The sequence below is a fragment of the Nicotiana tabacum genome, chromosome 8 (assembly GCF_000715075.1).
Source record: "Nicotiana tabacum cultivar K326 chromosome 8, ASM71507v2, whole genome shotgun sequence".
NCBI lineage: Eukaryota > Viridiplantae > Streptophyta > Magnoliopsida > Solanales > Solanaceae > Nicotiana > Nicotiana tabacum.
In genome coordinates, this window is record NC_134087.1 from 160,939,856 (window position 1) to 160,965,889 (window position 26,034).

Sequence of the window (26,034 nt, forward strand, 5' to 3'; positions counted from 1 at the left end):
ATGGAGGTAAAGCTTAACCTCAGAAGGCAGAAAGGTAGCCTTATGCAATGCAGAAAATGCAGATGGAGACAGAGCTTAGTCTTGGAAGGCAGAAAGGTAGCCTTATGCAATGCAGAAAATGCAGATGGGGGTAGTAATGAAATCTCTTAGCTAATAGATGATAGCTGATAGCTGATTGCTATATTGTGGCTGCTGTGGATGTCGTGTACGGATAGCAACTGTAAATAGGTGATGATTCTGAGAGTTGTATTCCCGGGAAGTATGAGTGTATAGATATATCTGATGATTTTACAACTTGAGTGCCTGCATCCAAAGAAAAATCGTGAGTTTTGTAAAAGGGGGGAAGGTTAGTTCGTTTCCCCATGAGCTTCACTTGTCCTGTTTGGCATTGTGTATCATTGGGGTAAAGTTGCTAAACAAACCAATTTTGATACCAGACATGCATGATTCAGAAAAAATGTAACATAAATACATAATTTAAAATATTTTTCTTTAGATGAACCGACGAATGCGACGCGGTTCAAGACATTGCAACCTCTCTCGCTCCGGGATTTTGAGGGTCCTCCTTAAAATTCTACCCCAGTTTACTGGGCTGGTGCTTCTAACAGCTGCGTGTGATAAATGGCTGAAATCAACTTCAGAATTTTGAGGGTCCTCCTCACAATTCTGCCCCAGTTTCCAATAGCGGGGGGAAATGAAAATTTTATTGAATTGTTACCGAACCCATAGGGCTGCCTACGTATCCCCTCTTAAACGGGAATCAGGTCAGGCGTAGTTCAAATTACATCATATAGGAAATCGTAAGAGTTACACATAGTATCGCTTCACTGCATCTGAATTGATCGGCTTCAGCCAAACTTCACCGTCCATTTCTGCAAGTATGAGGGCTCCTCCAGTTAGAACCCGGTGAACCATGTATGGACCCTGCCAGTTGGGAGAGAACTTCCCTTTGGCTTCATCTTGATGCGGGAAAATCTTCTTTAACACCAGCTGCCCCAGTGTAAACTGTCTCGGCTTGACTCTTTTGTTGAAGGCTCTAGACATTCTGTTCTGATAGAGTTGACCATGGCAAACTGCATTCATTCTGTTCCCATCTGTAAGAGCTAACTACTCGTAGCGACTCCTTACCCATTCTGCATCGTCAAGTTCTACTTCCTGTATGATTCTCAAGGAGGGAATTTCTACCTCGGTAGGAATGACTGCTTATGTACCATAAACTAACATATAGGGAGTTGCCCCGGTTAATGTGCAAACTGTGGTGCGGTATCCCAATAAAGAAAATGCTAACTTCTCATGCCACTGCTTGTGCTTCTCTATCATCTTCCTTTATATCTTCTTGATATTCTTATTGGCGACTTCTACAGCTCCGTTCATCTGAGGTCTGTTAGTTGTAGAATTCTTGTGTTTGATCTTGAAGGTTTCACACATGGCTTTCATCAGGTCGTTGTTGAGATTGGAACTATTATCAGTGATGATTGACTCCGGAATTCCGAACCGACAAACAATACAATCACGGACAAAATCTGCTACCACTTTCTTAGTAACTGCTCTATACGATGCTGCTTCAACCCATTTAGTAAAATAATCAATTGTCACTAGGATGAACCTGTGCCCGTTCGATGCGGCAGGTTCGATAGGTCCGATAACATCCATTCCCCAAGCGGCGAACGGCCATGGCGAGCTTGTTGTAGTAAGCTCGTTTGGAGGCACCATTATCCTGTCTGCATGTATATGACAGCGATGGCATTTTTGGACATACTGGATGCAGTCCGTTTCCATAGTCATCCAAAAATAACCAGCTCGAAGTATTTTCCTGGCTAAAACAAAGCCATTCATATGTGGTCCGCAGGTCCCTGCATGAATTTCCTCCAATAATCTGGATGCTTCCTTTGCGTCGACACACCTTAGTAATCCCAAATCAGGAGTCCTCCTATGCAGGATTCCTCTGCTATGAAAGAAGTTGTTAGATAATCTCCAAAGTGTGCGCTTCTGAGTAGGATTTGCGAGTTCTGGATATTCTCCCTTCGTCAAATATTCCTTGATATCATGAAACCAAGGTTTTCCGTTTGCTTCTTCTTCTACATGAGCACAATAAGCTAGCTGATCATAGATCTTTACCGAAATAGGATCAATGAAGTTCTTGTCTTGGTGCTGTATCATGGACGATAGGGTAGCCAATGCATCGGCAAACTCATTCTGAACTCTGGGAACATGTTGGAACTCTGTGTTTGTGAACCTCTTCCTCAACTCCTGTACATAATGCAGATAAGAGAGCATCTTGGAGTTCTTGGTTGCCCATTCTTCTCGTACCTGATGTATAAGCAGGTCTGAATCTCCGATCACTAGTAATTCCTGAATATTCATGTCAATGGCCAGCTCGAGCCCTAAGATGCAGGCTTCGTACTCGGCCATGTTGTTGGTGCACGGGAACCTGAGCTTGGCAGACACCGGATAATGCTAGCCGATTTCTGATACTAGGACCGCTCCTATGCCAACTCCTTTGAAGTTTTCTGCTCCATCGAAAAACATTCTCCAACCATTATAGGATTCTGCAATATCTTCCCCTACGAGAGATACCTCTTCATCAGGAAAATACGTCTTTAGAGGTTCGTATTCTCCATCCATGGTATTTTCAGCTAGATGATCTGCCAGTGCTTGTCTTTTGATTGACTTCTGAGTCACGTAAACAATGTCGAATTCACTCAGCAGGATTTGCCACTTGGCTAGCTTGCTAGTGGGCATGAGCTTCTGAAAGATGTACTTCAAAGGATCCATTCTTGAGATGAGATAAGTAGTATAGGCACAGAAATAGTGCCTCAACTTCTGAGCTACCCAAGTCAGAGCACAACAGGTGCGTTCCAATAGAGAATACCGAGCCTCGTACGGGGTGAACTTCTTGCTGAGATAATAGATGGTCTGCTCCTTTCTTCCCGTTTTATCATGCTGCCGTAGAACACAACCGAAAGCTCCATCCAATACTGCAAGGTAGAGTAATAGAGGTCTACCCGGCTCTGGCGGGACCAAAACTGGCGGCGTTGACAGGTATTCCTTGATTTTGTCAAAGGCTTTCTGACAATCATCAGTCCATTTGGTAGCGGCGTCCTTCTTCAACATCTTAAAGATTGGCTCACAAATGACAGTGGATTGAGCTATGAACCGGCTGATGTAGTTAAGTCTTCCCAAGAAACTCATAACCTTTTTCTTGTTCTTCGGTGGTGACAATTCTTAGATGGCTTTGACCTTTGACGGATCTGGTTCTATTCCTCGGCGACTCACAATGAACCCAAGTAGTTTTCCGGCAGGAACCCCAAATGCACACTTGGCGGGATTTAGCTTCAAGTTGTACCTTCTTAGTCTGTTGAAGAACTTCCTCAGATATTCCATGTGGTTAGTGGCTCTCTTGGATTTGATGATAACGTCGTCTACATACACCTCAATCTCTTTGTGTATCATGTCATGGAAAATAGTAGTCATGGCCCTCATGTAGGTGGCCCCAAATTCTTTAACCCAAACGGCATCATCTTGTAACAATACACCCCCCATGGCGTAATGAAAGTCCTTTTATCCGCGTCTTCCTCATCCATCCATATTTGATGATACCCAGCAAAACAATCAACGAACAACTGCAGTTCATGCTTGGCGCAGTTGTCAATTAGAATGTGTATGTTCGGCAAGGGGAAGTTGTCTTCCAGACTGGCCCGGTTGAGATCCCGGTAGTCGACACATACTCTAACCTTCCCGTCCTTCTTCGGCACTGGAACAATAGTGGCTAACCATGTTGGATACTCTACTACCCTGAGAACCTTGGCTTTGACTTGCTTGGTGACTTCTTCCTTGATTTTCAAACTCATGTCGAGTTTGAACTTCCTAAGCTTCTGTTTTACTGGTGGACATGTCGGATTGGTTGGCAGTTTATGAGCTACAATAGATGTACTGAGACCGGTCATGTCATCATAAGACCAGGCGAATATGTCCTCACATTCCCTTAGAAATTCCGTGTACTTTTTCTTTTCTGATGGTGACAGATGAACACTGATACGCGTTTCTTTGACATTTTCTGCATCTCCCAGGTTGACAACCTCAGTTTCGTCCAGGTTAGACTAAGGTCTGTTCTCAAAATTCTCAACCTCTTTAACAACCTCTTCTGGTATATCATCTTCTTCTGAGTCTATATCTATTTGTTGCGTTGTCTCGTTGTATGTCACAATCGTCGGTTCATCAAGATAAGTAATAGTAATGTTGTGTAAATAAAGTAAATGATAAGAGCAAGATTTATAAGAAACTAAAATGCTTTGATAAATTTCATAATTATTTTGAACATTGGAGCTCTTATTTCAATATTAAAATGCGGAAAGAAAGTCAACTAGCGAAAAATAAAGATAATGCATGGTGCTTTGTTCAGCCTTGCTACCCCGAAGATTTTCGGGCCTTGGTGGTTCTGATGGACCAATTGTTGAGGCATACTCCTCGGCTCACAGCTTGTATAGAAGGGCCTTCCTCCCCCTCCTCCTCGAAAATGACGTAACAGTCCATGTTATCATCTTCCCAAAACAAATTGCTCATTGCTGCCAGTGCTTCCTCTTCTTCCGACCCATAGATAACATCGGCTGGTTGAAAAGTCTGTTCCAAGCGGGGTATCGGCTGCTCTAGTGGATAGTAAGGACCGCGCCAAGGTGGCAACCAGTGGTTGAACTCCTCCCAAGTGCATTCATATCCCAAACTGAAAGTGGTACCATGTTTTTTCAACTTGATAGGCTTAGCGATCCCTTGGAGATTCTTGCCAAGTCCCTTGCCAGGTTTGTATCCACACCAATTCAGTATACTTTCAATTTTGTTATCCCACCATTTATCCTTGTCCACGGCGTTGACTCGCTCAATGTGATGGTAGGTTTCTCCACCTATCTTCCTTCTTCCTCCGATTGCTGGGATGGTCTGGCGACTGTATATGGGATTGCTACCGTCGCCGTGAATAATTACCTCTTGGTGATTCCACTCGAATTTCAATACTTGATGTAGGGTTGATGCTACAGCCCCAGCGGCATGGATCTAAGGCCGTCCCAATAGCAAGTTGTAAGATGTTGGGATGTCTATTACTTGAAAATCAACGTCGAACCAAGTCGGCCCCATTTGCGCAGACACAAACTGATTTCCCCAATAGTGGACCTTTGGGACCCATCGAAAGCTTTGACAGTGATGGCTCCATCCTTGATCTCATAGAGGCTCTTTCCCAATGTTCTGAGAGTCACCAATGGACAAATATTGAGGCTAGACCCTCCGTCAATCAGGATTCTGGTGATGAAATAATCTTCGCATTTCACAGTGATGTGCAATGCCTTGTTATGGCTTAGCCCTTCAAGGGCAGCTCATCTTCGTGGAAAGTGATTTTGTGACTCTCCAATACTTGACCTACCATGTTTGACATTTCTCTTCCAGTTATGTTGCTGGGCACATATGCCTCACTTAGCACCTTCAATAAGGCATTCTTATGTGCGTCAGAGCTTTGTAGCAGAGCCAAGATAGAGATTTGGGCTGGCGTTTTGTTCAACTGATCAATGACCGAATACTCTTTGGCTTGTATCTTCCTCCAGAGATCATCGGGCCCAGTTTCAGTGACGTTTGGTCGTCCAGAGGCCTGCTTACTGGACTCAGCTAGATGTTCTAGAGTATAAACCCTACCGGTTCTTGTCATACCCTGTGTTGCAATTGCTTCTCCAGATTTGGTTTTCCTTTTCCTTCATGCCTCGGCGGTGTAATCCCACGGTATGGCCTTTGGGTGGAACGGTGTTACGACTATCATGGCCACCGGAATGGGCACCCTTGCTTTGGGAGGTAATACAGCAACCTCAAATGGTACAGGTGCCTTTGGGAACCCAAAATCGACCTCAATAGGCCCTGACGTCTTTGCAGAAGAAGGTGCTTCGAACTCAAGTGGTATGGACATGTTCACTTCGGCATCTCCAGAAGGTTACATCTGGACCACAATCGGGTTAAGGGTCTTGTATGCATATATATATATATATATGCTATTTTGAAAGTATTTTGTATATAAAAATACATAAGGAAAAATTGGGTATCAACAGTATATGATATTATACTCACTGGGTTCTATTGCCCATTTAGCTAACCTACCGGGTAGTACTTGTTTATGCAATATATTCTTCAGGGGAAAAGCAGTTATTACAAAGATATGATGACATTGAAAGTAAGGTCTCAACTTTCTAGATGCCATGATTAATGCTAAAGCAAGCTTTTCTAGATGAGGATATCGTGTCTCGGCATCTAATAAAGATTTACTAACATAATATATTGGAGATTGTTTACCTTTATCCTCTCGTACCGACACCGTTTACTTACAGCCACTTCTGACACAACAAGGTGGAGAAGTAACCTTTCTCCGTCTTTTGGTTTGGCTAGCAAAGGCGGATTTGACAAATACGATTTTAGGTCCTTGAGGGCTTGTTGGCATTCATTAGTCCATCCAAATTGATTCTGCTTTTTCAATACTGAAAAGAATTTAAATTTTTTTTTGATTATTTTGAAATTAATTTCCCCAGGGTTGCTATTATTCCTGTTAATCTCTGCACTTCTTTTTTGCTTGTGAGTACATCCGGTATTTCCTCGATAGCCTTGATTTGTGCAGGATTTACTTCAATTCCCCTGTTAAAAACAAGAAAACCTAAAATCTTACCTGAAGCTACGCCAAAAGCATATTTTTCTAGATTTAGCTTCATATTGTATTTGTGGAGAATCTCGAAAGTGTCTGACAGATGTTGAAAATGATCTCCCGTCTCTACTGATTTGACTAGAATATCATCAATGTAGACTTCCATAGTCTTTCCCAGATGTTCTTGAAACATTTTAGTTACCAATCTTTGGTACGTGGCTCCAGCATTTTTTAGACCAAAGGGCATGAATTTGTAACAATAAGTCCCGCTGCCTGTGATAAATGAAATTTTCACTTCATCTATAAGATCCATCTTTATCTAGTTATATCCTGAGTATGCATCTAAAAAACTTAACAGCTCATGTCCTACGATAGAATCAATTAGTTGATCTATATGCGGCAAAGAGAATGAATCTTTTGGACAAGATTTATTTAAATTAGTATAATCTACATAAACTCGCCATTTCTTATTCTTTTTTGGAACTACCACAATAGGATATTTTACCTCTCGTATTAACCCAATTTTTAAAAGTTTTTGTACCTCATTTTGGATTACTTGATTTTTGAAGGATCCCTACTTCGTCTTCTTCTGCTTGACAGGCAGATATGATGGGTCCTCATTTAGTTTGTGGGTCATCACCTCCGTTGGTATACCTATCATATTTGAATGCGACCAAGCAAAGCAATATGTGTTAGCTTTTAAGAATTCAATTAACTTACCTTTCATTTATGTGCTCAGGTTCACTCCGATGTAAACTTTTCTGTCTAGCCAGTGTATAAATAGCACTATCGCTTCGAGTTCTTCGGTAGTTGTCTTAATATTTTCATTTTCTTCTGGCTCTTGAATAACATCGGGTCTTGAATCAATATCAGTTTGCCCTAGAATGCTTTCAGTTGAGGTTTGTATTATAACATCCTCAACTGAATTTTGTAACTACTATTTCTCGCATGCAACTTCGTTTACCATGCTAGTAACCCCTACTGAATTGATACTTCTAGAAGCTTGTTGATCTTCACGGATTTGACAAATTCCCCACTGTGAAGGAAATTTGATAACTTGATGCAATGTGGACGATACAACATCTATATCATGAATCCATGGCCTTCCTAAGATTATATTATAAGCCATATCTACATCTATCACCTGAAACTTTGTGTCCTTGATAACCCCTTCTGCAAATATAGCAAGCATTACTTCCCCTTTTGTGATAACACTTGAATTATCAAATCCAGACAAATACCGTGCCTTTGGTATCATTTTGTCGTTAGATTGCATTTCATCCACCACTCTTAGTAAAATGATATTCACGGAGCTACCTGGGTCAATCAAAACTCGTTTTACGTTAGTATCATGTACAAGTAAAGATATTACCAGTGCATCATTATGATGAATCATCAAGCCGTCAGCATCTTCGTCATCAAATGTTATACTTTCTCCTTCCAAGATTTGGTGTATTCGCTTCCCATGAGTGACTGTGACTTTTGATGTCTTCTTTGCAGCTGTATAAGTCATACCATTGACTTCGTCTCCCCCGGTTATTACATTAACTGTTCTTTTGGAGATGAGGGTTTTAGGGGTTCTTGTATGTTCTTCATATATGATTGTCTACCCTTCTCACTAAACAAGTCAGTTAGATAACCTTGCTTCAACAAATGCTCGACCTCTCCCTGTAATAACCTACAATCCAATGTTCTATGGCCATGATCGTTATGAAATTCACACCAATAATCTGGATTTCTTTTGCTCGGGTCTGATCTCATTTCTTTATGTCACCGCACCTTATCTCCCGTACATCTTAAAACTGCCACCAACTCGAAGGTACTGATATTAAAACAATAATCTCTGATTGTCGCATGTGTGCTGGAGTTATCACCTCGTGTATCCCATTCCTTTATGAATCTAGATGAAGAACCCGCATCTTTTTGTCTTAATCTCAATTCAGATCATAAGTTTTCTTGTTTGGACCGAGAATCTCGACATGCAGGACCCATGTAAGGTTCATACCTATTTTTCCCGACTCTTTTTTCTGATTCTGAACATCTTGACCCTACTCTTTCATCAACCTTGGTTGTGCAACAGTATCTTCTTCTATTCACAGCTTCGTGTTGTATCTATTGTACACGTCATTCCACGCTGTTGCTGGAAATTCTTGCAAACTTTCCTTAAGACTCCTCATGGCTTCTGAGCTTTTCTCGTTTAGGTTTCTCGCGAATGCCATGGCTTCCCAATTGTCTGGAACTCGTGGTAACATCATCCTCTCTTGTTGGAATCTATCCACAAATTCTCTGAGTAATTCTGTGTTTCCTTGTTTTACCTTAAAGATGTCTTCCATCCTTTTTTCAACTTTTTGAGCTCCCGAGTGTGCTTTTATAAATGAATCTGCAACTCATCAAAATAATCAATAGAGTTTTCAGGTAAGAGAGAATACCATGTTAATGCTCCTTTCGTGAATGTTTTACAAAATATTTTAACCAAAACCGATTCGATTTCCCACTTGGTTAAATCATTGCCTTTCACGCCAGCTGTAAACATAATTATGTGATCTCGAGGGTCAGTTGTTCCATCATATTTTGGAATGTCAGGCATTTTAAATTTCTTAGGAATCAGCAAAAGTGTTGCACTTGGCTTCCAGGGTTGTTGTGAATATTTATCAATATCTACTCCTTTAATCACGGGAGGTACACCAGGTATTTGTTCTATGCGATCATTTGCTCTTTCAGCTGTTTCTGCAAAGTTAGTACCAAACTTTGAAAAATAAATAGTACCAAACTTTGTAAATCAGAGTTATTTGGTGTACCTGACCTTCCATCACGAGATTCATTGGGATTTCCTCCGCTTCCGGAATTGGCGAGCCCCGAGCGTGGGTTTTCCAGGGTTGCGGTATTGTACGGAGGAGGAGTTTGCGGCGCAGCTAGCAATCCCCTAACAAAGTCTTGAAGAGCAATGTTCACGTGTTCTGCGATCAATTGTTTTAAAGCGTCACAGTCTGCTCGTCCCCTTGATGATCATTCACGTGTGACGTTGACCTTTCAGGTGACCCCTCATGGGACTGTTGAGGAGATCCTTGTAGAAAAGGGAGTGGTGGAGTTTCTCCCTCCCGTAGGTTCGGCTGGTTATTTTCGTTGACAGTCGACATGGTTGGTTGTCAGAAAGAAAATTCGGAAAGTAAAAAGATTATTAGTTTTCCGGTAACAGAACCAATTTGTTTAACCAAAAAATAGATTTATAGGTCAAAGTCTAAATTTAGAAGAAAATGGGCTACTGATAACCAAGTTTTACTTCACTTTCACAATGTTATTTAGGAAAAAATAATAAGAATGGTAGAGAAAATATACTAAAAGAAATAAAGAATAAATTGATGGACAATTTATAAAATCAAGGTGGAGAACTTTGATAAAGCAGAGAAGTAAAGAATATATTTCAATAGTACTTGGAATCTGTCCTTACAAATAAAATTCTGCGTCCTTATATAGGAGTTTACAATCATAACGGTTTCCTCACATAATTTGAGTTTATTATGGGCATTAATTGTATTGATTGCCCATTACCTCAGATAGTTGTAACTGGCGTATTTATTGCTACAAATGTCTTATAACTGTTCCGATTCCCCTTTCTTATTTACTTCTGGTTCGTGTATCTTCCTTCTTTTGTCTTCCTTCTTTTGTCTTCCTTCTTTTGGTCCTTATTCATTCCGTCCTTGCCTTTTCTTTAGCAACTATCATGCCCGGTGCTCTTCTCTGTACTATCTCGTGAGTATTTCTCCCGGTCCTTCCTCTCTCAATTAATTCTATTAATTGAGAATGCCACTTGTCATTGTATCACTGCTCCACGCGTCGTGCTTCGTCAGCATACTAACATTTCACATGTAATGCCCTTTTTCCCACCAATACACATAGAGGTCCCTCATAAAGTCAAAAACAACATAAAAACGAGAAGATAACTAAGGTTCAAACATCTAAATTTAGCTGAAGTTTATCATGTCAAGCATTTGTTCAAGGGATTAAACACAAAGTATTAGTTGTGATGACCATCGAAGTTTTGTGATTGATAATATCATTTCATGTCTAAACTATCAAGCCTTTGAATCAAACAATCCTGAAATCAAGTACGCTATTCATCGCTATATGAACTCGAAGTTATTATTCATCGCGAGAAAATCCAAATTATGTTCGTGATGGTGTTCGTGCTAAATGGTTCACATTCAATATTATGCTCTCAAACTTTTGAAAATTTGAATGATTCTTCGAAAAGAAGAGTGAAATGATATTCCATTTAAAATTTGATTCCAGAAATTTGTGATTGTATTATTCAGTGAAATCAAATAGTGTTAGTCATACGCATATTTAATTGTGGACTACATAAGTGAAAGATATTGGGAAAATACAGTGTCCGTTTCACTTGGACAAACAATCTCTTTATGATCAGGGTCTTTTGACTAACATAAAACTCCAGCAGAAGTAAATAACTTCATCTTTGAGAATCTTAAAGTATAAAGGAAAATGGAAGAACTTGGAAAAGATTGAAAAAGGAGTTGAAAGACTATATTCTTTAATATAAGTATAAATATTCAATTAAACATTTTTTAAAAATAAATAAATTAGGATCACATGAGTACCACTTGTTGGCGGTTTAGCAGATTATCTTTCTTAAATACTTCTATTAATTTTGGGTCTAAAGGACGCATGCAACATTTGGTCTAAGTGAACGTCCAATCGCTTAAAGGCTAAATAACAATTTTGATACGACTTCTTCGCACGTCTAACGAGTATAACATCACTACCATTTCATATCTATAGTATCTTTTATTTTTGAAGCTTCCTACACGGAGGCGGATCCAGAATTTTAAAATGATTAATAAAATTAATACTTGTCATATTGTCAGTAACGTAAAAAATTGATATTTTATGACTTATTTTTAGTTTTAGAAAATATTATTCAAAAGAGATCATTAATTGTAATCTTACTAATCTAAATTTATTTTTCATTAATATTATTAATTATAATTTGTACAAATATTAATGCCACTAAAACTAAAACCTGTTCAAGTTTTAGGATAAAAAGAAGCACGAAAAAATCAAAACGCTTTGGAGTATATGATTACTTCTTTTATGTGAATTGCTTGCCAAAAAACGAAAACTACATTTCGTTCTAAGAGAAATTGGAGATAGAAGTTCAACTATTTTGACTGAAAGAAAAATATGATTAAGAAATAATTGATTGGAATAAAAATAATTAAGCAAGTGTCTTCGTATAACTTATAATAGATCTTACACTCATATAAATTTTTATTTTTTGGTAATTAATTAATAATTTAACAAATTTATAGTAGTTTAAAATAAAAAATAGATCTTAATTATAAGTAATCAATAGCTAATCTCTAAATTCTTAAGTTATTGTATACCATAGAGCCTTGAAGACTTAATCAGCTTGGATGCAATCCAGGAGAGAATCAGTAAGAAAAAAATAATAATAAGAAAAGTCAAAAGAAAAAAAAATAGAATGAAAAAATAGAAGAAAAAACGAGCTAAAAACTTAATAGTACATGTGGCCATAGGTCTCAAACTGAGGCACCAAATGCCAAATTTGACCATGGGTGCCTTCTGCCTTATATAGCAAAACATGAAAAATTTTACACTGAAATTCTACTTTTATTTACAAGTAGAATGGGTTCATTAATTCTTAACGTGGATACGCCCATGTTGCCGCATAGGAAGCCTGGAAATGTCTTGTTAATGCATGTGCTAACATGTGTCCATCCAAAACTAAAATAAAACTAAAAGAATCGTGAAAAATATTTTTTTTTTAAATAAAAAAAGGCAAAATCAGCGGTGAGATGAAGATGAATTAAAACATTTGACTCAGTCATACTTGAAAGTTGAAACTCACACGTAGGTACTATTAGTATCCTGTATTTGTAAACTAATTTTGAAAAAAATAGAATAACATATAAATAGAAAATATAAACGAAACAAAAGTTAATTCAAGCCCACTGAATTCACAGTATTTCTTTAAGGAATTTAATCCTCTCCTAGTACCCAAGGTTATGAATTATTTCCTCCCAAGATAGAACAAATTACACACTGGTGTAGTGGTACTTCAAACCTCAGTGTTTCAGCGAACACAAAGTTCGGTAGCAAATCACACTTACTGTTGTTTTATTTGAAGTTAAAAGTATGCAGAAGAAAGGAGGAGAACTCAGAAAATCGTATGGAAATTTTGAGAGAATGGGTACTTGTATTTATAGCCAATGTTGGGTTGAAAACTGAAGAGGTGCAACTCTTCAGAATGGTTGTTTATGCAAAATGGTCGTAGCATAAATACCATAACATAAATGGCTATATGCAATAATAAACTGGGAATTGAAGAGGGAGGTTAATTTTCAGTTACACAATTAAAAAACGGAAAACGGATAACGGACAAACTTTTAATATTCCGTTTGATTTAATATTAATATTAATATTCTGTTATTTAACATGAATATTTAATAACATTTCTATTAATATTTTCTATTAACAAATAAATTTGGTCCAAAAAATAATTAATCAATCATTTGACCAAATCCGAAGTCGAAGTTGAAGCCGAGCGACGACGACGGCGGCGCGAGGTTTTCCTTCTTCTCAACTCTTTAAGAGCTAGAAGAAGAGCAATTGCTTATATACCCATCAAAAACCTCTTCCTCTTCCAATATGTGACAATGTCCGTTTATCAGGGGGGAAACTTAAAATTTCACTTAAAAAATTCATTTCCCTCCATTTCCCATTCACCCCCTTTTAAGCCATATTAATTGTAAGGCCCCATGAAATTTTACTCCAAAACCCGAAATCTCGTAGTGCCAAGTTAGGAATATGTGTTAGAAATTTATCAGAGCCGCGGTTCGGACTTTTGGATTGATCTGTGCATTAAAAAGTTAAGGAAAAATATTTTTCAGAAGAGCGCGTTTCTGCGGCCCATTATGCGGCCACATAATAACTATGCGGACCACATAGTTGTCGCATAGTGAGGCAGAAGGTTGGCTAATTTTGAGGACAACCATGCGGCCAGTTATGCGATCGCATAATCGATATGCGGGTCGCATAACCTCCTTGGGCTATTTGCGAAGGGTAGTTCTGTGGTGCATTATGCGATCGCAGAACAGGTATTCAGACCGCATATTGGTCGCATACCCCGGCAGAATATCCAAGCCCTTGAGGGCTACTTTTGCGGTCCCTTTTGCGGGCCGCATATCAGTTATGCGACTGCAGATTGAGTGGAGGCTCCTATTTTGAACTTTTAAAATCCGACCTCATTCCGTTAAAAATACCCCATTAGACCCTATTGTGCTATTTTCTACTACATTTAGAGTGAGAGAAAGAGTTCTAGAGGGAGAAAGTGATCCTCACAAAGTCACTATTCAATCCTTGCACAAATCTTTGAAGATTATCAAGTAAAGTTACTAAGCCTTCATCCTAAGAGGTAAGAACTTGTACCCTAACCTTTGATTTCGAAATTCCTACTAAAATGAGTAATTAACAAGTGGGTTCATGGGTATAAGGATTGATTATCTTACTTGCATGTATGATAAAAGGGTATGAGAGATTGTGAGCTAAAAATGTAATGAATGGGATGTAGGATGCTAGAATCTTTCACAAGAAGGTCTTAAAATCATAAATGCACACTTAGTGCTTGGTAACATGCTAAATGAGCAAGAATCTTGATCATCTCTCTAATTTTTGGTTCAACTTGTAATGCTCATAAAATAGATCGAAGTTGTTAAGAGTTCCGGAATTTTTGTAAGAATTTAAGGAAAGCTCTATTGAGGTATATATGGCTAAAACCCCTTCTTTTTAGAAATTGAACCCCCTTGGTGCACATGCAACTGACGTATGTTCCAAAATTGATTGATGTAGTGATTGATATTCAAATGAAATTGTGATGCAAAGAATACATACACCCCATGCTCTCATTATGCTATCTTGTTATTTGAAGATGTGTGAAGAATATGGAACATGTGCTAAAATGCTTAGACTCCAAGTCGAATTTGAATTAAGATTGTTATGCCGAACTATGTGAAATCCTCTTTATGATTACGACTTGAATTGCTCTCGTATGTGCCTATTATCTTGAATTGCAAGGTTAATGTTGAAAGTGGAAATGTGGGGGAAAAAGAGTTTGAGTTATGAAATGTGGCCTAGTGCCAAGTATGATGTGATAATTGTGGCCCCAAGTGTCGATGAATTGATATATGTGAAATAAAAATTGAAATGAGATGATTGATGGAAATGGAAAAATGTCTTGGTAAGACGGCTTAGTCGATCGGGCAGTGATCGGATGCCATGCCGCACACATGGTGGTATTGTGCTGATATTGAAACCGGAAAGTGAGAATGAAATTGTGATTGAGATACATGTCTCAAATGAGGCAACCTAGCCGATCGGGTCGTGATCGGACTTCGCGCAAGAAAGCGGTGGTATTATGGATGATGATGTAACAGTATTAAATGTCTCAACCTAAAGCTATGGAAATTATTTAAAAGCTATGTGATCCCTTTATTTGATGATGTGGTGATTTTTAATGCTTTTGTTGATTTTTATGATTTCTTTATTCTTGTATGGTTGTTCTTTCTAATGAGATGATGTTTAGTTATACATACTAGTACTATTCCACGGTACTAACGTCCCTTTTGCCAGGAGCACTACATCGTTGAATGGATGTAGGTGGTTTCATAGCAGACAGCGCCGATCGTAGATAGCAGTGCATCCTCCTCTCAGCAGTCTTGGTGAGCCCCCTTTTCTTCCGGGGGTTATGCAGTATATCTTTTGTTATAAATTACCATATTTTGAGGTATAGCCGGGGCCTTGTTGCCGGCATTATCATAATTGTCTTTGGTATCTTTAGAGGCTCCATAGACGTTTGTGTGGGTTATGTACGAGTGATGGATGGGTCACCGGATTGTGTTGTAATTCTGAACTCATGTTCTTCTAAACTGTAACTGTATGAAATTTTGGGAATCTAACTATGGTTTAAGGGTTGTAATATAAAATGGACTAGCAACGTTATATGTACGATCTTTCCTACTGTCTAATTAAATTAAAGCATAGTTTCTTAATCATAATGAGTTGGGTAGAAAGTGTCCAAAAAAGCTTGCTTAGTCGGGTTCATTCGATTGAGCGCCTGTCGCGCCTTCCGAGATTGGTGTGTGACATTAATGCTTAAAAAACCCAATAGGTACCAACTGCCAAGTCATCCATCATATGCGAAGCAAGGCCAACCTGGTGCCCTTTGAGTGTAATTTTTACTAGTCCCTCGCTAAATCTTGTCTTTATGATGAATGTGGGACACAAAAGGATTATAAGCACTTAAATGTACAATCCAGGTTTGGTTTATTTTGTCTTACCTACTAAAGTACATGCAACCGAAATGCATCGGTTAATTAAACTAGTAGTACTATTTTCTTTCTCTTATATGGTGGAGTATAGATTGCTTTGGGCGCGGAGTTACATATGTCGAAGTATGATTAGTTGAATATTATTGAAAAAATCTCACTTTATACCCATCAATTCTAAACTATTTATCCTTTAATGTCCAGGCCCAAACTATTTACTACTCATATCCATACGCCCTAAACTATTTACCCGCTTTTTGTATAAACTCTTCTACAAGTACAGTGAAACAAAAAAAAACAAGAAATAGCAAAGAAAAAGATAGCCATGGATGCGGAAGAAGGAACACAACAACCCCAGCTAGTTCTTGCACACAAACTCTTCCTTTTGACACACCCAGATGTCAATGACTTGGATAAAGTTCGCCTCCGTGAAGAAGACTTGGACAAACTCTTCCATTTCCCTTATATCCTTCTTCAAAAAGAAATTAGATCTGATTATCCGAGAAGTTGACCTTTGGGTAGTTTCAATTTTGCTCCACTTTTTCTTGATTGTTCTTTTCCTTGGCCCTTGAATTTAAAATTTTTATTTTGAAGATTTCTTGTTTGATTCAAAGTGGGTGTTGTTAAATATTGCTTATAGTACCTTCTGGAAGTTCATACTGAAATTTGATAGCGTTTGGAGCTGATTTGAGGTGATTGAGATCGAATTTTTCAATTGAAAATCGAAGAAGAACACAGCTACAATATACCGCTACGGTATACAATATGATGTAGGATTATATAGCTATACTGCAACAGTATACTATTATAGTACAATATATTGTTATAGTATACTGTAATAATATGCAATATATTGTAATAGTATGCTATAATAGTATACAATATATTATAATAGTATACTTATTACACGTAAATTCACTTGTCTTTTCCCTTTTAATTTGCTTTAAGCTTTTACCCAGCGTGAGGGGCAAATTGAAAATGCAAAAAAAAAATTATTATAGTATGACATATAATGTAACGGTATACTCTTACAATTAGATCCTTTTAGAATTTTTTGAATTTTTTATCGACAAATGATATTATTTCAGTTTAATAATTAAATTAAATTTTTTTTAACTCTTTGCGTACAATTGTATACCCTGTTGGTATAACTATATATTATACTGGTATCATATGTTAGTTAATATTTTTTGATTGTATAGCTACATTTAATTGGTACACAATTTGATTTTCCTTTAGTAATAATATAAAAAAGAATAATAAAAAATAGTGAAAACATAAATGAAATTAGATTACGAAGAGAAAACAAATATAAAAAAGAAGCTAAATGAAATTAGAAAAGGAAAAAAGAAAAAGAAAAAAAAACCGAGAAAAAAGAAAAGGAGAAAAGAAAAAAGAAAAAAGAAAAGAAAAGAAGTATAGAAATAAAAAAGAATTGGAGAATAAAGAAAAAATTCCGTGCAAAAACTATTATGGGTAGAAAATGTAATTAATTTATGGGTAGAAAAACAAACTGGTAGACAAAGGTAAATAGTTTTATTTTTGTAAGTAACTGTATCAAAACCCCAATATTATTTGCGAAAAATTATATTATATATATATATATATGGATAGTAAAAGAGGGAGGGAGGTTTATGCAAATAATTCTGTTTTCTTATCGCGTATCTCAAAATGTAATAGCAGTGCATGTTCTTTAAAATATTGGACATAGTTTTAAAAGCTGACTTATTAATTTAGAGTTGACTTAGGAGTCATTTGGTAGGGTGCATAAGAATAATATTGAATAGGGTGTATTAATAATGCTGATATTAGTTATGCTTGCATTAGTTATGCTGGTATTAGTTATGCTGACATATTTCTTATCCACTGTTTGGTTTGATGTATTAAAGCATTGCACAATTTCTAAAAGAATTGTTTGTTTACAAAAATGCCCTCAAAACTAGTTCACACTCTAACTTTTTAAAAGAAATATATGTTGAGAAATATTTTTATATGAAAAAGTTTACAAAAAATTATTTGATTTGTCTACTATTGTAAAATAAAATTAAATATTTATTTATAGAAAAGAAAATATGCTAAGTATTTATTTATTTACTAGGGATATAATTTTATTTCTCACTATTTGGATTATTTTGAACTTGCATTAATATACTAACTAGCATATTTTAATCAAACATAAATTTTGAAGGACAATTTTGTCTTTAACTAAGCTAATGCATGCATTAAAACTCATTGCATTGCTAATACCATTGTTTTCTATGCATTAGTTATGCATAGGATAATACCAAATAGGATGTATAGCTAATGCTTGCATAACTACTGCATAGGTTTAAAATGTGTAGCAAACAAGGACATAATTTTTAAAGGCTGACTTATTATTTTATAGTTGACTTAATGTATTACCCTTCTTTCATGGCACTTAGCAGGGTAGTCTAGCAGAATTCTTGCTACCCAACTCATAGTTTAACCAACCATCTCCGTGAAAGACTGAAGAACATACATCAAATCTTGATCTCTTTTTCTCATCTTTTTGGCTTTAGATTGTGAACTACATACGAGTTCATATTCTATATAATGCAATGGGGGAGGCATCCAGCAGCTTCACCCAAATGGTGTTATCAAACACCGTTTCACCTATATCAATGAGTATATAATTTTAAAAAATTACGTAAATATTATTAAATAATATATTTAAGTTATTGAATAAAAATTTAAAAAATAATTTATTTATTTTACATTCGGGATTCGTGCCTTTACAATGATATAGAAAATAGAGATACTTTTTTAAACTCCTTCTAACTCGAATAACATCTTTTTCTCTTCATCGATGTTTTCGCATAATATTTAAATATTATATTTAATTATTAGTAAATAGTTAATTAAGTACATGCATCTTAATTTAGTAGTAAGAATATGTAGTATCCTCCCCTTAGAATTATAAGTTCAAACATATTTCATATAGAAGTTGGCGTAAACAAATATAATAAAAAGACAATGTAATAATGTTATTTCTCCCAAACAATATTTATGTTAAGACAATGTAATATTGTTATTTCTCCCAAACAATATAAATAAATGATAATAGATCTTTGTGGTCCGGCCCTTATCTGGATCCCGTGCATATGAGAAGTTTAGTGCACCGAGCTTTCTTTAATATTTATATTAAAGTCCTAAATAGTAGGGCTTCCTACATAATTCAAAACAAGAAATATTTTATAACCAAATTAGTTGATTTCAAAATACTGTATATTACGATAATAACTAAATTACGATTTTGTCTAATGTGAAGTTTAATTTTAAATGGTAAAAAAGACGAAGGATATTTCATTAAGGGCCTTTGTGCATTTAATATAGAATTATAGATAAATAGATAGATAGATAGATAGATATGTAAGTTATTATGTATTCTAGAAATTAATCAATTTAGTAGTGTACTTGATTAATCTTCTCTTCTTTTTTTAACGTTTTAATTTAAAATCCTACAAATGATATGGAGATTAGACGTGGTAAAAAGCTATAGTATTGTTTTTCCTTTTGAAACACAAGTCTTTATTGTATTAAAATTACGTCTTCCTACTGCAAATAAAATTGTAATACAATCTAATAGGAAAGATTAACAAATTAATTCTAGTTGATTTTAAAGTTCTAACTTTAGGAAATTTAACATAAATGGTAATTGAATGTTTATTCTTAAATATTAGGAAGGAAACTTAAATTACAATTTTATCTAGTGTAAAGTCGATTTCTAAGGGTAAAAAAGGCGAACGACATTTCGCTAAGGGCCTTCGTTCTTTTAATATAGTACTAGTTTCTATGAACGTGCGTTGCACGTTAATATTAGGACATAATGGTTCAGTCAATTATTTATGTGAAGCAATACCAAGTTTTATTAATGAGATAATTATATGTGTTCAGGAAGAAAAGATCGTGGTAAAGAAATTGGCATAAAAAATACAATAATCAGTTAAATATTGATAATCAATGTTACTATATTATGTTAGCATAATACTTGAACTCAAAATAATTGAACATCTTCTAAACGAGCAAAAGTAATTAATTTAACTAAGGTAGATATATTATTATGTACTTATAATTTAGAAATATACAATATGATCTTTCACAACCATTTATGATGTAGTAGCTTTTGTTTTGTTCTAATATATCTTGCCACTTCATGTTCATCGAGAAGTACCGTCTAGACAAGTTACCAAACAGTAAATACTGACAAGTTAAAAATATAATATAAATGTACAAAAAAATATTATTTCTTCGCCCACAAAAGCTTAATTGCATACGCAAACCTTCACCTCTTGCGTCTTCATATCCTATTAATGATCAACTTCCAATGTCATTCTCAAAACACCTGTAATAACTAAAAAAAAAGCTACGAAATAATATCTAATCAACTTTCTATTATCTATTGAAATTCATTTAATTTAAAGGAAAAATCAAATAATTTTTAATCAAAAGTGGCAACTTGTGCTGGCAATAGCAATAACAAGGAGTTAGAAGATCTAAACGGATAATAACATAGATTAGAAGATCTAACGATTCTATAATATAAACAAAGCTACCAAGATAACCTTTGCAATATTAGGAGATTCAAAATATTTTTTGAAATCGGCTAATCAAATTGAACTATATAAAAGCCAACAAACCTACGCGTCTTGATAAGTTGACCATAATTTCTGGATTAAATAATCTAAACAATCAAGAATAGGCTACCCATAATTTATGAACGTTATTTTTCTCAGTAACATAAAAGAAATATTTACCACGCAATCAGGCCTCTATAAAAAAAACAAAAAGTTAAATACCTCCCGAGAAGTTTGTCGAACTTTCTTTTCTTCTTCTACCAAAGCTAAAAACTAATACGTCTTAAAAAGTTTATGATCTAGCATTTGGAATACGGGCTACTTTTATAGAAGTATTCACTCTTCATTTTTCAGAATCAGATTAAATTGTAAATTTGTTTCAAAAAGAAAAAGGAAAGGATATCAAAGTTATCTAAACCAATATGGTTATTCTCAATTTTATTCATATCTAAAAAGTTGAAATATACCAACTACTTGAAACTTGATAACCCCAACCACTTGGGATTTGCAGCGTGCAATTGTATAGAGTTTGATATAACATAGATTGTAGACTTCACATAAAATATCAGTATTTTCTGAAATCAAAGAACACCTGAATTTTAAGATTTTCGGTAGGTGGCAGCAATTGTCTTTTACCCTCTCGGTTTGGTACATGATGGAAATATTAATCTCACATTACAAGAAAAAGCAGAATTTTCCGTTTAGTTCTGGTTTTGTATTTCCCGTGAATGTGTATTCTCATAAAAGTACCATGTTAAGTTATCAATATTATAGAATGTGATTCTGTAAAGACTAATTTTATTTTATGCAAAGATTAATTTGATCTTATAAGATATCAATATTACAGAATGTGATTCTAACTTGGACTGTCCAAAAACAAAAAAGGATTCGAATAGACTAATGTGTTATGTAGATGAGTTAATCATAGATTTAATTGTACGATTTGTGTACTACTCATTGAAAGCGAGTTCTAATTACTCATTATTTGAGGAAGTTTTTTTATTATTCGCTACTTAAATATAGGAATCAAGTCCCAATAGGAAAAGGTTTACTTGGAGTACTTTCTATCCAATATTACATTTATATCCTTCATTGAATTGCTTTAAGTAAGAAATATTTGAGGGATATTTTTGTCCACCAACATCACTATTCGTGCTTTTATAATAATATAGATATAGATATAGATATAGATATAAATATAAATAGATATAGATAGATATAATAAAATGCACTGGGAGAGACATCCAACAGCTTCACCCAAATGGTGTTATCAAACACCGTTTCGCCAAAATTTAGTTAAATGTTAATATGTAAACGTATTTTTCTAAAACAATTACGTAGACATACGATACATCAACATGGTAAAAACTTATCAGCAGCCACCGTTTACATTAAACAATTAAATGCAAGACAAGTGCCATTATACATTTTTATTACTTAACCATGATTAAATGATATATTTTTTACTTTAATTTTAAATGTTAAGGTTAAACTATTTAGTTTGGTAAAACTACCGAGTGCAGTAAGTATTTACCCATCTATCGACACTGCTTGAAAAAATAGTTCGAACTAAATATTAATCTGGGATAGGATGCTTTTGAGCTCCAAATCCAAATCCATGTACAAGTTGAATTGTGACAATAGTTCGAGATCAATTGTGAAAAATCTTGTGTAAGCCATTAACAATATATTATATATGAATCCATAATTTTAGAAGTCTAATAAGTTACAGTGCTAAGAAGCGTAAATGCCGATTCATCAAGTTTAAATCATGTATCCGTTGGAGTTTATACTACCTGTCCATATTTCATCTGTTTCGCGTAAACTACTTGGGAAGACCAAATGAGAAAGGTTGATTCTGCCACTAACAAGGCAAAGTCCACCAGACAGACTGTCCTTGTGAAGTGAATTCGATACACGCAAAGCTGAACATGGCCAAAGCTTCATAGGCAAATTTCATCCTCATGACGTTCTATTTATTTTATTTTAAAATATTTCCTACGTTCTGAATTTGCTAAGATAGTTCCTACAAGTGCTCCTATATATACCAGTGTATGCGATATAGCTTCCTCGTCCTGATCATACAGAAAGGTAGCAACTAAACACCAAGCCAAGCTGTGTGTATTAAGCAATGCTGGTAAGAATTCAATTTCCTACAATTTCAGTACATATAATTTTTTAAACAGCAATGCTATTTAGTTAAGCTCAGACAATTTTTCATGCAATACTGCAGCAAAAGATTGTCATTAGAGTGAAGCATAATTGCCAGAAATGTCAATCAAAATCCTTGATGATTGCTGCTATGTCAACTGGTATTGCTAATTTCCTATAACATTCACACTAGCCCTGGTTCCATTGATTTCCCACCTTCATTTGCTCTTCGTTTTCTGTAGGAGTCAACTCGGTGGCATTAGAAGGGGAGAAGAAAGATGAAGTGGTGATAATAGGAGAACAAGTAGATGCTGCTGGTATAACCAGCTTGTTGAGGAAGAAGGTCGGCCACGCCAGCTTGGTGCTTGTTGATGAAATCAAGTGAAGAGAAAGTCTGAAAAATGAGCTGCATTAAGAATAAATGTAACCATGGAGTGTAATAAAGAGATATGTTTCTGATGTCATATGTTCATTGTCAACAATATCTTTATTTAAAATTTATGATGAATGATCATTTAGTGTGATACTTTTAGCTTCAAGATCAATTCTATTTACCTATACTTGAACTATTCCAACAAGTTTCAGACAGGACAACTATCAAATAATGCTTTTAGTAAGATAATACTCACATTCAAGAAAAACTATGTAACAGAATCAGGAGTCAGATAAGAGCAGGGTCCATAGTTAATTGCTCAAAGCTCATATGTCTAAGGTATGCAGCCAAATGAGCATCTGAAGCACGAATTTGCGTCAGTCTTTCTTGCATATTCTGGAATGAAGGACTATTCAACACATCTGATATTCTATCACCCAGTGATGGGTCCTCTGAGAAATTGACAAGAGCTTCTGCTGCATTATCTCTCATTTCCTCTGACTCGTCCTGCAACATATCTACTAATCGCGGAATTGCTCCAGAATTTGCAAGAGCAGCTCTATCTGCTTCACTGTAACTCAACTGGGCGATAGCTCCAGAAACCTTCTCCCTCACATCAATGTTTTGGTCTACTAACAGCTGAACCAGAATCGGAATTGCACCTGAATCCCGCACAACAGATGGCAAATGCTTGTAACCTGCGAGATCCCATAGTACATCAGCAGATGCAGCTTTAGCTTCGACACTGTCACCTCTAAGAATTCTAACCAAGTGTTCAATAATAGCTACAGCATTCTCCTCTACCACTGCTAGAATGCAAAATACATCCTCAGCAATCTCCTTACCCATGGGTTCAGTTCCTTGCAGAAGCTCAGCGTACAAAGGAATTGCTCCAGCATTAGCAAGTGGTCTAATGTAATCAACATGAGATGAGATCACACCAAGTGCATTGGCAGCTACGAGTTTGGTGGAAGTATCCCCAACCTGAACTAGTTCTAAAAGCACTGAAAATGTGCCCGAGTCAACAAGCGTGCGCCTTGCTCTCTTAACCAATCCAAGCAACCCAATTGCCTGAGCAGCTCTACATCTAGATACCATGCTGCCACATCTAGCAGATTCAACAAGAAAACCAATGCCCCCTGAAATCAAAATGGTCCTCCTAACCTCTCTCAGAAGAGCCAATGCACTCAAAATTTCTAGCAAGTACCGCTTTAGATCATCCGAGCAGGTATTCAACAAATTGAGAATGATTTGCAGCCCACCATGTGTAGCTACAATCACACAATTATCAGCAGCGAATGTGACAATATTTCTCAGGCATTTCAATAAAGCCCTTCGCAAACTCCCATCAGAATGCGTTAATAAACTCAAAATAGAAGGGATGGCACCTGATTCACCAATAAGTACAGCCAATCTCCCTTCCCCTTGACAAGCAACACTTTTCAAGCACTGAGCAGCAGTTTCCTGAATTGAAGGACTCAGATCAGTGGAAGGGATTCTTCTAAGAAGCTCTACAAGGATCGGAACAGTGCGTGCTAATAGATCCTCAGGCGCGTGTTTTGACAATTTGGCAAGCTTACTTGTAGCTTGGACCCATAAAACCTCATTGTCACATGCGATTGCGTTTAAATAAAGATCAAATGCTCGTTCCCAGTTTATGCAAAGCCTTTCAGTTTTTCTACCTGACTGTGCCATTACAAACTAGAATCTCTTCTATGGTCACTCTGTACACTCTCAGTCTCAGCGCTGTAAACATCAGAGGAAGGAAAGTTAACCTCTAACATACATTACCATTTGTTGAAAGATTATGTTGTAAAAAAAGGCTCGCAAAACGCTACACTTACTAGACATAATTGTTTTGATAAACCTACTTTACCACATATATAGAACCGTAATTTGGGATAGTAATAATTTATGCAAGTTTGCAAAAAGCTCGCACAAATCATATTCAAACACTACTGTTATGCAAACAAATTTCAACAATTTTCATAAAAGATTGTGATCTCAATCAGAATATCAAGAACAGACACATACGGAAGACGAATGAAGTTAGGTTCCTTTACAGCATAGAACCACTGTTGATATCCAAAAGTTAAAAATATGCATGTTGTCTCTCTAGTACAAGTATACTAAAGGGGCAGCCCGGTGCACTAATCTCCCGCTATGTGCGGGGTTCGGGAAGGACCGGACCACAAAGTTGTATTGTACGCAGCCTTACCCTAGTGAATGGAATAATGAAATGAAGAATGCAAAAGTAAAAGTATTCAACCCCTGTCATGGTTATTGTATCATACCATATACTAATAGCCTAATTAGAAAACAAATTTATCTTTTAATTTTATTATAGTGTTATCAGCATCCTTGCTCACGCCTCGACTATCCCACTAGATACCCGCTACCTTCAACAAGTATATATATACCAAAGCTCAAACAGACGAAAAGCAAACCCTTTTCACTAATTAATATGGTTGTCTTTCGATTTCCTTATTTCAAGCGATTGAGGTTAAAATAAAAATAAGAGAATTTAGATACAGTTATATTCTCAGGCGTAGAAGAATAGTAAGCTGGCAAATAGGTGCAAGCATCAAAATCATAAATAAATAAATAACACAATAATTCCAATAAAGAGCTTGCCTTTGGCGATTTGCGTCAAACCTATTACATGTCATGGAGAACCGAGTTGGGAATTTCAGGAGTATGCAAATGGGAAAATGAAAATAAGGACGACAGACGAATGAAAAAGAAGATTGGAAAAGAAAATCCATAAATACGAATTGATGGTTGGGTCTTTGCAGTTTAGACGGACTGTGATTGAAATGGATTAGGCCCATCAAATTTGAAGTGATAGAAAGGTAAGTGCACGGTCAGGCACTAATAATATCTGTATTT

General features: G+C 36.1%; 2 protein-coding genes across 3 annotated transcripts; one reads left to right on the plus strand and one right to left on the minus strand.

Moving 5' to 3' along the window:
- The first annotated feature begins 22,628 nt into the window (after positions 1–22,628).
- On the plus strand, positions 22,629–23,298 carry LOC142162847 (heavy metal-associated isoprenylated plant protein 47-like). The gene is made up of 3 exons (XM_075219831.1): positions 22,629–22,758; positions 22,855–22,933; positions 23,015–23,298. Exons 1-3 carry the CDS (start codon positions 22,753–22,755, stop codon positions 23,155–23,157), a joined length of 228 nt encoding a protein of 75 aa, XP_075075932.1. The 5' UTR covers positions 22,629–22,752; the 3' UTR covers positions 23,158–23,298.
- Positions 22,721–25,939, minus strand: LOC107783048 (uncharacterized). Of its 2 annotated transcripts, none has more exons than XM_016604008.2 (3): positions 25,780–25,939; positions 23,402–24,891; positions 22,721–23,166 (listed from the first exon to the last, which is right to left on the minus strand). In XM_016604008.2, the coding sequence occupies exon 2, from the start codon at positions 24,838–24,840 to the stop codon at positions 23,434–23,436; it is 1,407 nt and encodes a 468-aa protein (XP_016459494.1). In that variant the 5' UTR covers positions 24,841–24,891; positions 25,780–25,939; the 3' UTR covers positions 22,721–23,166; positions 23,402–23,433. The 2 variants fall into 2 exon arrangements, with proteins under 2 accessions (XP_016459494.1, XP_016459495.1); XM_016604009.2 differs by having other exon boundaries at positions 23,043–23,178.
- Positions 25,940–26,034: the final 95 nt, after the last annotated feature.